The 16,632-nt window shown below is 51.0% G+C and overlaps 1 protein-coding gene across 2 annotated transcripts in view; it reads right to left on the bottom strand.

Moving 5' to 3' along the window:
• The window catches only part of NUF2 (NUF2 component of NDC80 kinetochore complex), a 450,677-nt gene that overhangs the window by 164,628 nt on the left and 269,417 nt on the right, over window positions 1-16,632 (bottom strand). For both annotated transcript variants that reach the window (XM_086957278.1, XM_086957269.1), the window contains exon 9: window positions 15,991-16,053. In XM_086957278.1, coding sequence (XP_086813404.1) covers window positions 15,991-16,053 — 63 coding nt within the window. The remainder of the gene's footprint in view (window positions 1-15,990; window positions 16,054-16,632) is intronic.

Below are 16,632 nucleotides of genomic sequence, written 5' to 3'. Positions count from 1 at the left end.
GAGATACTTCCTGTGCGACTTCAGGATAGGGATGTGAAAATATGCATACTGCAAGTCGATCTACACCATCCAGTCCTCTTCCTGCAGCGCTTGAAGAACCTGCGCAAGGGTGAGCATCTTGAACTTCTCCTACTTCAGGTAAAGCTTCAGGATCCTGAGATCCAGGATTGGACAAAGTCTGCCATCTTTCTTGGGGATCAGGAAATACCGGGAGTAGCATCCCTGACCCCTTTCCTGCTCTGGAACAACCTCTATCGCTCCTTTTCTCAACAGTGCCAGGACTTCCTCCTGCACAAGCAATAGCTGGTCTTCCGAGCAAAAACCTTGGCAAGGAGGGTAATTTGGGAGAAATTCCCGAAAGGGAAGAGCATACCCATTCTCCACGAGATTGAGAACCCAAAGATCTGTCTTAATCGATGCCCAATCCCGAAGAAAGTAGGTAAGCCGACCCCCTACAGGACCCGCATGATCCGAAATGGCGGATCTAGGAATGCTTTGCTGCTGTGGGAGGGGGGGGGTTGAGGGGGAGGAAGAGGAGGAGGAGGAAGCTTGACGACCTCTAGGACGAGCTCTTTGCCTGCCCCTGTATGACTTGTACAGCGAATTCAGCTGCTGCTGCGGCTGCTGTTGCGATTGTTTGTAGGTCCGAAAGGAAGACCTGCCAAAACCTCTGAATCTTTTTCCAACAGTGCCCCTGGACTGTAGGCCCAATGATCTTGCTGTCGCTCTGCTGTCCTTAAACCTTTCTAAAGCAGCGTCAGTCTTTTTTCCAAACAAACCTGACCCATCAAAGGGCAAATCCATCAAGGCAGCCTGAAAATCCGCAGAGAATTCGGAGGACTTCAGCCATGCAGCTCTCCTGGTGGCCACTGAAGATCCCATCACTCTAGCCACCGAGTTAGCAGTGTCCAGCCCACTCTGAATGACCTGCCTAGCAGCAGCCTGAGTGTCAGCAACCACCTCTTGAAAGTCCTTCCTATCCCCCTCAGGAAGCTTTGGAACCAGCTGTTTGACTGAATCCATCAATGCATGGATATAGCATCCCATAAGACAAGTAGCATTTGTTGATTTGAGCGCCATACAAAAAGACTCTCTTCACAGCCTGGACCTGCTTTTTCGATTCCTTATCCCCATGAACCTGTGGAAAAGCGCTCTCAGATTTTTTCGAGCAGGCAGCCTGCACCACCAAGCTCTCTGCTAAGGGGTGCGGAGATAAAAAGTCCGGGTCACCAGGCGCCACCCTGTACTTTCTCGCAACAGCCCTCGAAACAGCAGGAGCTGTAAGTGGCCTCTTCCAAACCTCAGATATAGGCTCCGCCAAAGCATCATTGAAAGGGTGCATAGGCTCGACAACAGAGGGAGTGAAGGAGCTCTGTTAGTAAGTTGGACTTATACTCTGCAGTAGGCAGTGTTATAGTCAACAAATCTGCAGCCTTCCTTATAACTATATGATAAGGTGTCACATCCTTAGATGGGGCGTCAGAAACAGAGGCCAATTCCCAATCAGGAGACAGCTCAAGGCCACTAGCCTCTCCTAGATCATCGAAAGCATCCTCCGAATCCTGCAGCTCACCCTCTTCTATGTCTGCATCACGGTACCTCTGCTCTTCCAGAAGCCTCTGGGCCTCACGCCTCGACCTCTCCTTCAGGAAAGACGTCGACTGATCCGGAATTGAATCCGACGGAGCCGGCGCTGAACTCGAAGCCGGAGGACCAGACCGCTGAACACTAGGTCGGATCGGATTCGGCATCGGCGTCGAGGGTCTTGGCGTTCGAAGGCTTCGGCGTCGAAGGTTTCGGCGGTGCTGAGAAATGCCAAGGCGGCGTTGGAGCCGGCATGAATGGCATAAAAGGCGCAGGGGCATAAGTCTGAGGAATACCCAGATTGTATGCCAATGGACCCGTGGGACCAACCGGTGCACCAGAGGGGTACATAGCCCTGGAATACACGCAATACATAGCATTCAGGAACTGAGTAGGGTCCTGACCTGGAGCCGGAAAAGGTGGATAAGAGCACACAGGCTGCTCTCGAGGGAGCGGAGTCTTCTCAACTTCGACCTCCACCTCAGGCTGATGCACCGGGGTCGATGAACCCGCAGGCAATGGAGCCTCCTCTTCTCCTCCATCTTCTTCACCCTCCTGGCCAGGTGAATGAGATGGAACCGGACACGAAATCCATAACGGCTTCGGTGAATGAACCGGCGAATCCGCAGGCGAAGCCTCACCCTCGGAGACTTGAACCTCTGGAGTCGGAGTCACCACATCCTTGCGAAGCAACTTCCTCTGCGAGCCAGAGTCCTTCCCAGAGTGATGACGAGACTCATGACTTCTCTTCTTGTGCTTCTTTTTTGACCTTGAAGCATGAGCCGAAGACTACCTCGAATGCGACCTCGATCGAGACCTCGACCGACGAGTCCGTGACCTCGATCTCTTCTTGTCCTTCTTGTTCTTCATTTTGGCAACCAGGAGCTTAGCCTCCCTCTCACGAAGTGCCTTTGGATTCATCTTCTTACAAGAAGAACATTCTTCGACGTCGTGGTCCGAACACCAAACACAGCACTCATGAGGATCCGTAATCGACATCATCTTGCCGCACGGCTTGAATCCAGTCTTCTTCGCAGACATCTCGACAGGAGACAAGAAGCAAAATGACACTGAAAAGAACAAACAGTAACAAAGTTACAAATAGCTACAGAGGATCCCTCGAAAACCGTTAGCGTCGACAACGCGAAAAAAAGGGAACTGATGTCATCACGCCGGCGTGGGCCTATTATGGAGTCGGTGACGTCAGCGGAGTCGCGCGCGATGCCGTGCCTCTGTGACGTCGTCCACGTCGGCGCAAAGCTACAAAAAGAATTTCGGAATGTTGCTGACGCAAGGGGATATTCACAAGGTGAGGAATGCACTGGCAGATGTATCCTTCAGAAGGGTGTTTCATTAAATGTTCAAATGCCAAGGAGGAGGTGGTCGACGAATTGGTGGGAACATCCGAAAAAGACCTTTAAAAAATGTGTTGAATGACTCTGGAAGAGTAAAGAGAGTTATAGAGCCATCTTGACGGAACCTTGAGATTGCTGCTAGAAAAAAATTTAAGGTAGCAAACGAGAGACCTGACTTTGCCAAGTGTAAAAATAAAGGCAAAAGTTGTTCCAGCGTGGAATGTATAGGATGTACCTGAGCATCATTGCACCACAAACAATCTTTTCCATTTAATTTTGTATGTTTTCACAGTTTAAGCTACTCTTGCGTTTGCTACGACCTCTCTACAATCTGAAGGAATGTCTAAATTCAGAAACTCATAGTGCCCAGGTTCCAAGCCGCTAAGCGTAGAGATGCTGGGTCGGGATGACAAACTTGGCCCTGATCCATGGTTAGAAGATTCGGAAGAGGGCGAAGAATGATCGGATCGCACTGCGACAGAAGCAGGAGTTCCGTGAACCATACTTGTCGAGGCCATCTGGGAGCTATTAGAATAATGTGACAGGGTTCCTTCCTCATTTTTCGAAGAACTCTGGAAACTCGAGTTATTGGTGGAAAAGCATAGGCATATATTTTCGACCAGTTCATCAAAAAGGCATTTACGCATGACTCTGGATGGGGGAGGCCAACTTGCATAGAACAGGCATTTGCGGTTCAGATGTGTTGCAAACAGATCCAAATTCGGGCGGCCCCATACCTGAAAAATTTGATCCAGTGTGGGTTGATGTAACTCCCACTCGTGGTTGGTTGTAGAAGACCTGCTCAGTGAACCTGCAAGATTGTTTGACGCTCCCGGAACATGCACTGCTGAAAGGACGACCTGATGCTAAATCGCCCAATCCCAAATCTGCTGAGCCTGATGGGACAGTAGGATGGATTTCGTGCCTCCTTGTTTGTTCATGTAGTGCATGCACGTTGTGTTGTCCGTTCGGACCAACACTGCTGCTCCTTGTATGATGTAACGGAACGCTTTTAGTGCTAGAAAAATGGCCAGCAACTCCAGTAGATTGATGTGCCAGGTCTTTTGCTGAATGTTCCACTTTCCTTTTACTGTTAGCCCCTGGAGATGTGCACCCCAGCCTTCTAGGGATGCACCGGTTGTGAGAGTGAAGCTTGGAGCGTTCATCGGGAACGGACGACCTGAAGAGATGTTCTCTTCCAGAGTCCACCACAAGAGACCTCTTTTCATTCAAGATGTGACTGACTAGATCGCTAAAAGTTCCAGAAACTTGAGCCCATTGTTTGTCCAATTCCTCCTGAATAGGTCTCATCTTTAGTCGGCAATGAGGGATAAGAGGGATGCAAGAGGACAACATCCCTAGGAAAGATTTCAACTGTCGGACAGAAGTGGACTCTTTTAATAGGAGGGAGGTTGCTAAGTTGCGAAGACGCAGACGTCTTTCTTGTGACACAAAAGCTTTTGCTAGCTTGGTGTCCAGAATGGCTCCAAAGAATAGTCTGTTTCGAGCAGGAAGAAATTCAGACTTTTCCATGTTGAATGTGAGGGCCAGGGACTGAAAGAGGGACTTGCAGATTTGAATGTGTTTGGAAGCCTGCTCGAATGACGTGCCTTTAACAGGCATTCGTCTAGGTATGAAAAGATTTGTACTCCTTGAAGGCGAAGGTAAGCTGCCACCGGTGCAAGGACTTTGGTGAACACACGGGGAGCGTAACGAAGCCCGAAAGGAAGAACTTTGAATTGGAAGTCCTTCCCGGCTACTCTGAATCTGAGACATTTTCTGTGCCTCCACAAATTGGAAGATGAAAATAAGCATCCAGGAGATCCAAAGTTGTCATATAGTTTCCTTGAGAAAGCAAAGGAAGTACCTCCTGAAGGGACAACATGCGTAACGTTTTTGTTTTTTATTTATTTGTTTAGGGCACGTAGATCCAGAATAGGGCGCCATTCTCCCGACTTTTTCTGTATGAGGAGGAACCTTGAATAAAAACCTCTGACCTTTTGCAGTTTTGGTACCACTTCGATCGCACCTTTTCTTATTAGAATTGTGATTTGGTTTAAAAGTTCTTTCAGATGGGCAGGAGGTGGACCTTTTGGCGGAGAATTGGGAGGAATTTTTAGGAACTCTAATGCATGCCCCCTGCGTACAATGTCCAGAACCCATTGATCTGTAGTAATCAGTGACCATTTTGAGTAAAAGTGGGAGATTCGACCTCCAACCCGTGAATAATTGGGTGGAGTTAGAGATGGTGTGTGAAGAAAGTCATTGTTTCTTGGAAGAGTCCTTTCCTCTGTAAGAGGATTTACCTCTGTACTGTCTGTAGGATGAAAAGTGTTGCTGCCTGTACGATTGTTGACTCTGGGAGGAGTACCGCTGATGCACTTGTTTATATTGGCTGGAAGTACCTCGAAAGGAGGAAGAGGATCCACAACCTCTTGCGCCTCAAAAAGTTTGCCTTTTAAATTGGAGAGTTCCAAGAGCACGGGGTGTGTCGGTGTCTTTCTTTATTGGCTGAAGGGCATCATCTATATATTGGCCAAACAAAGATTCCCTTTTGTAAGGCATGTATAAAATTTTCGTTTGCACTTCTTGACGAAAAGACGTGGCCTTTAGCCAGTCCTGTCTTCTGAGAAATGCAGCCCCAGCCAAAAGGCGGAAACCAGTGGAAGAGACGTCTATGCACCAGTCAATCATTTCAGAAGAAATCTTCTCTACTTCATGAAGAATTTTCAATGCCTCTGCCTTTGAAGATTCTGGTATTAATGGTACTAGAGAGGAAATGTCCGACCACATTTGCCAGTCATAACAAGGAAGAATGGCCATTGAATTTGCCGCACGGACTGTAGTTGCTGCCATTGTTGACATTTTTTTGCCTATAGCATTAAGGCGCCTGCATTCTCGGTCAGGTGGTGAGGATATCGGAGATGAAGGATTTCTAGATCGGCATTGTGCAGCCTGAGTAATGATGGAATCAGGCTTTGTCTGAGAAATTAAACAAGCCGGTGTATTCCCGGGTGCCTTGTATTTTTAGTCCAGCCTCGGTAGAATGGCTGGGATAGGATTAGGATTTTGCATGATTTTAAGTCCTTCTTGCCAAATGAAAATCGATGATGGGAATAGAACGCACTTGTTTTTGAGGCTGTTCTTTAAAATCATATAAGAAGCAATCTTCTTCTGTTATCGTCATGGGAAGTTGGAATCTTTTCGCTGCTCTTTCCATGAGCGCATGAAAACTGCCTATGTCTACTGGTGGGGAATCTGGAGGAGCTGGAATAGGGGATGTCATTTGAATTTTTTAGTCGTCCCATTCAGAAAGAATGGATCTATCGTCCAGCTCACCCTCCTCTTTTTCACTATCATCATCATCATTGTCCTCCTCTATAACTTGAGGGGTCTCCTGATGTTGAGTACTGGTCATCGACTCAGAAGGTGTCACCAATGGGTCTTTAGTGGCTTGAATAGGTGGTTGAGGTGTTGGAGAGGCCTGCACTGATCTCGAAAAATGGCAATTGTAATCATCCAGCATATACAGAAGGTTTGAGATAAGTGTTAAAGGTATCTGTGTCATGAGAGGTTCAGGCTCAGGTTGCGTCCCATAAGTAGAATAATCTTATTCTTCTTCCTCCTCCCCTAGGTCTTCCTCCTCATCTGAGTCCTGACATTTTATAAGCAGTTCAGAAGGACTACGAGCCGGCCGGAATCTACCATCATCATCAGAATCTTCATCATCTGAAGAAAATAACTCTGCTGGAGGCTGAGAAGGGGTTTGAATCGGCATTAGTGTCTCTAAAGATGAATGGCGCCGCTGAAGAAGAGAACTTGAAGACTTCAGTGGAACTAAGGTCACCATAGACGAAGCCACCGCCGACTAAGCCACCGCCGACTAAGACACCGCCGACTAAGACACCGCCGCCGAGGCTGCCGTCGACGACAAAGAGCGTCGACAAAACCTTCCTCTTCTTCTGTTTGGTTGACATCGTCGATGAGGGCAACGGTATAGTAGACAAGATAGGCCTCACCTTCACAGACACAACAGTCGACGGTGAAAATGCAGATGACAGGATCGCACAAGTTACTACTTGTGTAACGATATATCTGTAAGAGACATTAGTTAGTGATAGATTCCTTACCTTAGAATATCCCCAGGCGTCAGACTGGATCCGGAAAGTTTTGCGTAGCAGTACCCTTGCGCGTCGGCAGGCGTCGTCTGCGGCTCCGCGTTCGTCGTAGGCGTCGTGGGCGCCGTGATGACGTCGTCGGAGTACTTAGACGCCGCCTCCGCGTGCTGACGTCAGTTCTTAGCCACAGCTTTTCCGTGCCAGAAGCGCAGAGCCATGACAAAAACCGACACTGGTGCCAAGAAACTAGGGCCCTGAAAGGGGATGACCTTAACCCTAGATATCGGTTCGCAGAACGGGGAGGATGGGTGGGTCGGTAAGGAATCTATCACTAACTAATGTCTCTTACAGATATATCGTTACACAAGTAGTAACTTGTGCATCTGAAAGAGACACGTTAGTGATAGATTCCTTACCTTAGAATAGATACCCCAGCAATACCATCCCCGTGGTGTTGGGTCTGCGAACCAATATTTACACCAGAAAGTCCTGGAGAACGGAGCGGCCAAAGTAGCCGTCTCTCCGGACTGGACTGTCCAGGCAGTAGTGCCTAGCAAACGTGTGCAACGAGGCCCACGTAGCTGCCTGGCAAATGTCCTGCAAGGGCACACCTCGGCCCAAGGCAGTTGTAGTGGCCGTGGCTCGAGTGGAATGAGCCCGCAGCCCAACAGGTGGTTCCTTCTTAGCCAAGGAGTAACACGCCTGGATGCACATGATAATCCATCGAGAGATGGTCCTCTTGTGCACCGCTTTCACTTTCTTAGCGCCCTCGTACCTGACAAAGAGTTGATCATCCACCCGGAACTGGCATGTGCGATCCAGATAGAATGAGAGCGCACGTTTTGGGTCCAGACGGTGGAGCCTCTCCTCCTCTCTCGAGGGGTGCGGAGGCGGAAAGAAGGTGGGCAATGTGATGGACTGCCCAATGTGGAAGGCCGTGACCACCTTTGGCAAGAAGGAGGGCCTAGTCCTCAAAACAACCTTGTACGGATGGACTGACAGGAAAGGAGGCTTGCAAGAGAGGGCCTGGAGCTCACTCACTCTCCTGGCAGAGGTGATGGCTACCAGGAAGGCAGTCTTCAAAGAAAGAAGGCAAAGTGGACAGTTATGAAGTGGCTCAAAGGGAGCGCACATCAGAAAGGTTAGAACCAGGTTCAAGTCCCACTGAGGCATCACGAAAGGAACAGGAGGAAAGGTATGAGTGATGCCTTTCAGAAATCTGTTAACAATAGGGGACTTGAACAAAGAAGGTTGGTCAGGCAGCCTCAGAAAGGCTGAAAGAGCCGAAAGATAGCCCTTGATAGTGCCCAGAGCAGAGCCCTGCTGGGCAAGAGAAAGAAGGAAGAGAAGAACCTCAGAGAGGGGGACATTGAGGGGATCCACAGCCTTTGCTGTGCACCATGCCACAAATCTGTTCCACCTGCAGGCGTATACCATTTTTGTGGAGGGACGCCTGGCTGCCGGAATGATGTTGCAAACTTCAGGAGGCAAGTCAAATGGCCTCAACTGTCGCCGCTCAATCTCCAAGCATGGAGGTGGAGACTGGACAGGTTCGGGTGGAGGACCGTCCCCTGCTGCTGCGACAGAAGGTCCTCCTGAAGAGGCAGACGAATCGGGGGATCGACTGACATGCTGAGTAGCTCGGGATACCAGTACCTTCGAGCCCAGTCCGGAGCCACAAGGATGACTTGTGCCCGGTCGCGCTTGATCTTCTTCAGCACTCTGGGCAGAAGTGGTATAGGCGGAAAGGCGTACAACAGACCGCAGCTCCACTCGCGACGAAAAGCGTCTCCGAGCGAGTGCCGCCTTGGAAATTCCAACGCGCAGAACTGATGACATTGCGCGTTCTCTTCAGTGGCGAATAGATCTAACCAAGGCTCTCCCCATTGCAGAAAGAGGCCTTGCGCCACGTCCGAGTTCAGACGCCATTCGTGATCCATCGAGCACCGACGGCTGAGTTCGTCCGCCCTGGCGTTCAGAGAACCGGCCAGGTGTTGAACCACCAGAGTCACGCCCTGATGTTCCAGCCATTGCCAGAGACGCAGAGCCTCCTGGCAAAGGGTCCACAACCCCACTCCGCCTTGTTTGTTGCAGTACCACATGGCGGTGGTGTTGTCGGTGAACACCTGCACTGCACTCCCTCGGACAGACTGGAGGAATGCTTTCAGTGCCAGACGAATCGCCCGCAGCTCCAACAGGTTGATATGGAGCCGGGACTCCGCCGGAGACCAGAGTCCTCTGATCTCCGCCTCTCCCAAGTGGCCTCCCCAGCCCTGGAGGGACGCGTCCGTCACAACCACGTGCTCCGGTTGGGGAAGGGAGAGGGATCTGCCGTTGACCCAATCGCGGTCCGTGAGCCACCACTGCAGCTGTCTCGCAGTGCCCTCCGAGATCAGGACATGGTCGGACAGGTTGCCCCGGTGCTGGGCCAACTGAAACTTCAGGTCCCACTGCAGAGCCCGCATCCGCCACCGTGCGTGATGCACCAGAAGGATGCAGGAGGCCATCAGCTCCAGAAGCCGCAGCGTCAACCTGACCGAAACCCGGGATAACGGCTGGAAGACCGGAATCAGAGCCTGTATATCCCGGACCCGCTGTTCGGGCGGGTAAACCCGAAACTGCGCCGAGTCGAGAACCGCTCCGATGAAAAGGAGCTTCTGAGAGGGGCACAGGTGTGACTTCGGCACATTGATGGAAAATCCTAGCAGGTGCAGGAGATCCGCCGTAGTCTGGAGGTGGCTGACGACTGTCTGGGGCGAGCCCGCCTTCAACAACCAGTCGTCGAGGTAGGGGAAGACTGACACCCCTAACCTGCGCAGATGAGCTGCGACCACCGCCATCACCTTCGTGAACACCCGTGGGGCGCTGGTAAGGCCGAAGGGGAGCACGGTAAACTGAAAGTGCTCGTGGCCTACCGTGAACCGCAGGTAACGCCGGTGGGCCGGCAGGACGGGGATGTGGAAGTATGCGTCCTGCAAGTCCAACGCTACCACCCAGTCTCCTGGGTCTAGGGCAGCCAAGACCTGAGCCAGTGTCAGCATTTTGAACTTCTCCTTCCGGAGGAAGCCGTTGACGTTCCTCAGATCCAAGATAGGGCGTAGGCCCCCTTTGCCCTTCTTGGGTACCAGAAAGTAGTGGGAGTAGCAACCACGACCTACTTCTGGCCCAGGAACGCGCTCGATGGCCCCCTTGGCCAAGAGGGCCGAAACTTCCTCCTGCAGGAGCCGCAAATGATCCCCCGATACACGGTGGTGTTGCGGTGGCATGGCTTGAGGGGTCGTCTCGAAGGGGAGGGAGTAGCCCCTTCGGACGATCTGCAGCACCCACCTGTCCGAAGTGACTGTGCGCCAGTGAAAAAGGTGATGGCGGACCCTGCCTCCCACTGGCGTCACATGGGCCGAAAAGCACGGACTAGGAGGGTTTTGAGGCGGATGCTGCGGGGGCAGGTGTGGACTGGCTCCGCTTGGTTCCCCGACCGCCTCCACGGCGGTTACCACGGCCACCGCCGCGCTGGACGACAGTTTGCGGCGAGTGGCTGGCGGCACGTGTGGGGACGCCCCTTCCTTGGCCACGAAAGGAGCGAAAGGCACCCATTTGCTGGCGCGGGCCGAGAGGCCCAAGGACTTGGCCGTAGCCCTGGAGTCCTTAAAGCGCTCAAGCGCATCGTCTGCCTTGTCGCCAAAGAGGCGACGGCCATCAAACGGCATGTCCATGAGGGAATTCTGGACGTCTGCTGAGAAGTTGGCGGATCTCAGCCAGGCGTGGCGTCGTATCGCCACCGTAGTAGCCATCGCTCTACCCAGCGAGTCAGTTGTATCCAGTCCGCACCTGATAGAATATTTCGCTGCATCCCGGCCCTCCACTAGGGCTTGGCCGAGTTTGACCCGCACCTCCAACGGGCACTCTGGCAGCACTTCCGCCACCGTTTCCCACAGAGAGTGCGTGTAACGGCCCAAGAGGCATGCGGTGTTGGAAGACCGCAGTCCACAGCTAAGGGACGAGAACACTTTCTTGCCATAGGCCTCGTACCTCTTGGATTCCCGATCGGGGGGAGCCGTCGGGAATGCGGTCTGGGAGTTAGAGGCCTGGATAACCAGACTCTCAGGGGTGGGGTGGGTGGACAGGAAACTGGGGTCGCCCGGAGCCGGGCGGTGGCGTCTGGCCACGTTCCTATCTACAGGCGAACATGTAGCGGGCCTGGACCAAGTGCCCAAAAGAACGTCCGTCAAGGCCTCATTAAACGGCAGCAGAGGCTCCTCAGAGCATGACTGCGGCTTAAGGACCTCAGTGAGGAGGTTAGTCCTCACGGCCGCGACGGGGAGCTCAAGGCCCAAAGCCTTGGCAGCCCTCATCAGCACCACACTATAAGTCGCTCCCTCCTCCGAAGCCACGGTAAGAGGAGAGACGAATCCAGTGTCTGGAGAGGTGTCCAGGCCACTGGCCTCCCCAAGATCTCCAGCCCAGTCCATGTTAGACTGACAATCCCGTGTCAGAGGGTCCTCAGACCCCTCCCAATCCTCCTCGTCCCCCATCTCCTGAGACTCAGGGTCATGAGCGAATGAGGACGGTTCATAGAACTGAAAGTCCCCAAACGGCGTCGAGATCGGCGCCGATAGGCGTCGTCCCGATGTCGGAACCGAGTGAGAGGAGGCATCGGGGACGGCGCCGGCAGACGCCGACGCCGAAGGGGACACCTTAGGGACCGACGCCGGGGGGGTCGTAAGGTCCACCGGTGACGATCCGTCGCCCGAGGAGGGCCCAGCGGCGCCCTGCGGCGCCGAGCCCGAAGGCGTCGACGCCGGGACCGCTGCGCCCTGCGGCGCCGTGCCCGAGGGCACCGGCGGTGTCGGGATCCTGGGGCCCTGTGGCGCCGAGCCCTAAGGCGCCGGCGGCGTCGAGCCGAAGCACCCGACGGCGTCGGGGTCGAAGCCCCCGACCCACTAGGGCCCCCAGACGGGTTCGCTGGGCCCGTAGGCGCCGTGGAACCCGTCGGAGAAGAAAGGGACCTCATGGCCATGAGGAAACGCTCAATCTCCTCCGGCGTCGCGTTCAGCCCAGGGACCGGGGGGTATGGAGCCGAACGCGGCGCCCGCGACTCCAGAGGAGCCGCGTGGGCGGTGTCACCCGAACCCCCGGCCGCATCGCGCGAGCGTCGGGGGGAGTCGGAAGAGCGATGATGTCTCTTCGACTTCTTGTGTTTCTTACCTGACGACTTGGACCCAGAGGAGTGGCGCCGACTCCCGGAGCTGTGACGGCTCCGTCCCCGCGACCTGTCCCTCGACCTCCCGTGGGACCGGGACCGGGACTTCACACGGCGCGGGCCGACTGGCGGATCTCTAGTCGCCTGCGGGACCGCTCCCGCCTGGCCTTCCTCGACAGGGCCCGACAGTCGGAGCAGGCCTCGTCGTCATGGTCGACGCCCAAACACATCAGGCACAAGCGGTGGGGATCCGTAACCGACATGGTACGGTCGCACTCGTCGCAATGCTTGAAGCCGGGCATCCCTAACGGCACCGTCGGAGTCGTGAAGACTTCGAAAAGGGATCAAAAGATCACAAAAAGGTTAGTCAAAAAGTGACTAGGGAACTGCTCTTTCCAGATCTGCGCTGGCTGGCGCGGAAAAAAGAAGAGCCGACGTCAGCACGCGGAGGCGGCGTCTAAGTACTCTGACGACGTCATAACAGCGCCCACGACGCCTACGACGAACGCGGAGCCGCAGACGACGCCTGCCGACACGCAAGGGTACTGCTACGCAAAACTTTCCGGATCCAGTCTGACGCCTGGGGATATTCTAAGGTAAGGAATCTATCACTAACGTGTCTCTTTCAGATATAGCAGTCTTCATAGATGATGATGTCGAAGTCGTTGACATAGACTCGACGACGGCAGCTCTCGTCCACGGGGGAAACGATGATGAAGTCGTTGACGAGATGAGCAGTTTTTGAGGCAAAAACTGCGTAGATGGAGTCTTTGACGCCTGAGAGTGAGATCTCGAAGGCGTAACAGGTGCAGGAAGACTCTGAGGGGGAGAACTCACCTCTCTTGAAGTTGAAGGTTGAAACATGTGATGTTTCTTCATCACTTTAGGTTTAGGAGATGCCTTCTGATGTTCACTGGTTCTCTTCAAAGATGAAGAAGTTTTGATGGAAGACACACTCTCCACATCAGAGACAGGGTTCTCTGAAGTCTTCAACTTCTGAAGCCACAGAAGGAGACGGCCTTCTCTGTCTTTTAGGGTCTTCTGAGAGAATGTTCTACATATCTTACAATCCTTAACTTGATGTTCAGGATACAGGCAATAAATACATTTTTTATGAGGGTCTTCAGAATGAAGTCTCTGCTTTCCACAGGAACCACAAGGTCTGAAGAGGGACTTCTTGGTGGTGGACATTCCAAAAACTGACTGTTAGAGAGAAATGAGAAGAAAATCTGAGCAGAGCTCAGAGAGACTCCCTTCACACGACGTGCGGTAGAAAATCAGAGGGCCTGAGCCTCTGAGGAGAACATTCTAAGAGGGTGCTGACGCCTGATTCGCCAGAATTTGGACCAAAACATAATGACTATGATATATCATAGAAGTGATATGTTGTCTATCTAGGAAAAACTCTATGGTGTTTTGCTTTCTCTATGTATATATGCTTGTGTTATGGCTACATTGCTATGTTATGTACCGTGGGACTCCCACTTCGACGACGGGAAATATTCAAGCATGTGAATCTATGAAAGACACCCCAATACTGGAGAATAGCCAGTGTCAAACCAGGTAACCCATTCTAATATATTGAGATCATTCTTTATAGTGAGGTTGAATAGATTTGAGGAATTGAATAGCCCCCTTTAGCATTGATTACATCTGCTGTCATAGCCTTGGAGTGGATGTTTAGTGAAGGCATGTTTTGTTGGTTTTGCCTGACTTTTGGCAATACAAATGGCCAGGATGGGTGCTTGTTAATGAAGGTTGTAAGGGAAGGAATCTCATTGTAGGATCCCTCCAAATTTCTGGACTGATGCTGCTGGTTTTAAACACTGAAGTGCACTGGGTCCTGCTGACTAGGCCTCAGTGCATGTGCTCTGACCGCTTAAATTGTATGTGCAATTGGCTAATACCCGATTGGCATATTTAACTTACCTATATGTCCCTAGTATATGGGTACAGGTGTGCCCAGGGCTAGTAAATTAAATGTCACTTGTGGATTGTAGCACTTATTGTGGCACCACTGCAGTGGCAAGTTGAAAACATGTCTCTAGGTTTGCCATCGTAGCCTAGATGGGCAGTTTTTAAACCGCCAACCCAACATGGCAAAATAAACCCTTTGTCAAGTCAAATACTTCATTTTTAATATTTATACGTCATCCCTAGGAAAGGCCTTAGTAGCCCATAAGGCAGGGTACTAAATATTAAATAGGGAATGTTCCTTTATGTTTTACATGTCTGGACAGTAAAAACTTAAACAATTGTCATTTTCAAAGAATCAAGGCTAGTAGTCCCATTGACTAACCTGAGGTTGTGCTAGCCCGCAAGTGCTAACCTACATTTGCGTTCCACTAAACCCTATTTGATGCGGAGGCTGGAATTAAAGTAACTTTTAATTGAAAAGTGATGGCACAACACCCGAGACAGCCTGCTACCCTCCTACTAGGTGTGAAGCGCTACCAAGAATACCTAAAAAAAGCACTAGTGGTGGTAGGTGGTGTGGCCACAGGTGGACAGCATTAAAGAGGCTACTGCTTCCAAGAGCCAAATGCAAGTCACATCTTGGCTTGCCAACTCCTTTGCGTAGGCAGACAGACTCTTATCTCCCCCAGAGGGGAAAACCTAGTGCATAACCAGTTTTCCAGGAGGGGTGACTAATTATACTGGACACACTTCAGGGATGTGCCCATAGCTGTGACCTAGGGAAGAAGAGTCTTGACATTTTGGATCTGGGCATAGATGTACTGTGGAATTGTTTAGAATCAAGCCCACAGGAAATGATGAGTAGGGTTGACCCGTGGGAATTGTGTCCCCATTGGCTAGGGAGTACTTCTCAACGACAATCTCTAAATTGGCATTAAAGTGGCACCTCTGGCTTCCAGCCTCAGAGCACTGCTGAGGTCGGAAAGGATGGGAGAAGGACTGCAACTGCTGAACCTGTGGTCTTCAGAAAGAAAGGCTGTACTAAGGAAGCTGCTGAGCCAATACAGGACTTCAGAAAGAGAAGGGCTGCTCTCATTGTCAATGTCATGGTGAGAGACATCAAGGGATGGTCCTGCTCGCACACATGCAAAAGACCAGTGAGTGGACACAAAAAGCTAGTTTGATAGCCTCCTGTTTAGCTTCATGGGCACAAAAGCGAAACAAGCCTGCACTTGCAAAGTAGCAATTTGACCAGTAGTAACAGGACTTGCTCCAGACTCCGCTGGTGTAGCCCAGGAGATCAAGTCCTAGCCCCAAAGATATACCTCTCTGATCATGCACCCTTGTTTGGTGCTAGAGTAAACTCGTTCTCGCCACATAACTGCAACTTGTGAGTCTAAAGAAAAAGATAATTGTTTTTGAGCACATTCTGAGTTGCCAGTTTGCGCGTAGCCTCAAATGTTGTTGAGTACCAAGGCTCCACCGGACTGCTGAACTTCAGCTAGTACTGGGGAGAACTCTATGATGAAGCATGCCACTGTGTTTATTAGTGGGTGAGAGGTATTTTATACAAAAGAAGATTTTTTTTCTCCTAGTTAAATTTAGGGAGCTCAGTGTAACAACCAGTAGGGTGAATCCCACTCTTGATTACTATGATGATTACTATGACTCATGCTACTCTACTACCTCTTGATTAAGCCTAATTCCCAGAATCTACACTTTGAGGAATACATTCTACCTTTTTCATCCAAATCAAAACTTAAAGTGTAATTCGCATTTTGCGGGCGACTGTGACAAAACAAAACATACGTCTTACCAGTCTTTTGGCATGTGCAGCATACTCAGTCTTCTTTTGGGCAAACTTTTCTTGCAACGCTGCCTTTTGAAGAAAAGAATTATAAAAAATATTAGCTAAAATTGTCAAATACATATTTTTCGTCATTTGGAAAGTACAGCACGATTTATTGAAGGCAAAAAAGGCTAATACTCACGCTTCACTTTAATGCAACTCAATTAAGCATAAAGTGCACACACAAGACATAACAAACGGTAATGTTACAAATTAGAAGCATCAAATGCAAGCTTATGAAGACCAAACACCTTCTTTCTTGAGACTCCGAGGCAGACATCAACTAGAAATCAAATTATCTGATGAGACATGAAACCCATACATGGAAATAGCCATTGTGTGTCTACGTTCATAGTTTAAGAGAAAGACCAAGAAAATTAAGGATGGCAAAAAGAAGAGTAAAACACAGTATGCCTCACTTTTTTTTATACAAATAAAATCATAATTATTTACTCTTACAAAAATTGGCTAAGCCAATGGATATGGACTAAGAGGACTACTGACTTTGCCAAGGTTGTGTAGCCATGCTGGTCCCCTTGATACTGGGTGTGAAACTTCAGTTCCCACCTCAGAGCCTATATGTTCAACCTTGCACAGTCGACAAGGAGG

This window comes from Lissotriton vulgaris, chromosome 1_1, assembly GCF_964263255.1.
Source record: "Lissotriton vulgaris chromosome 1_1, aLisVul1.2, whole genome shotgun sequence".
Lineage (NCBI taxonomy): Eukaryota > Metazoa > Chordata > Amphibia > Caudata > Salamandridae > Lissotriton > Lissotriton vulgaris.
Note: the sequence above shows the minus strand (reverse complement) of the source record. Positions and strands in the feature narration are given on the sequence as shown.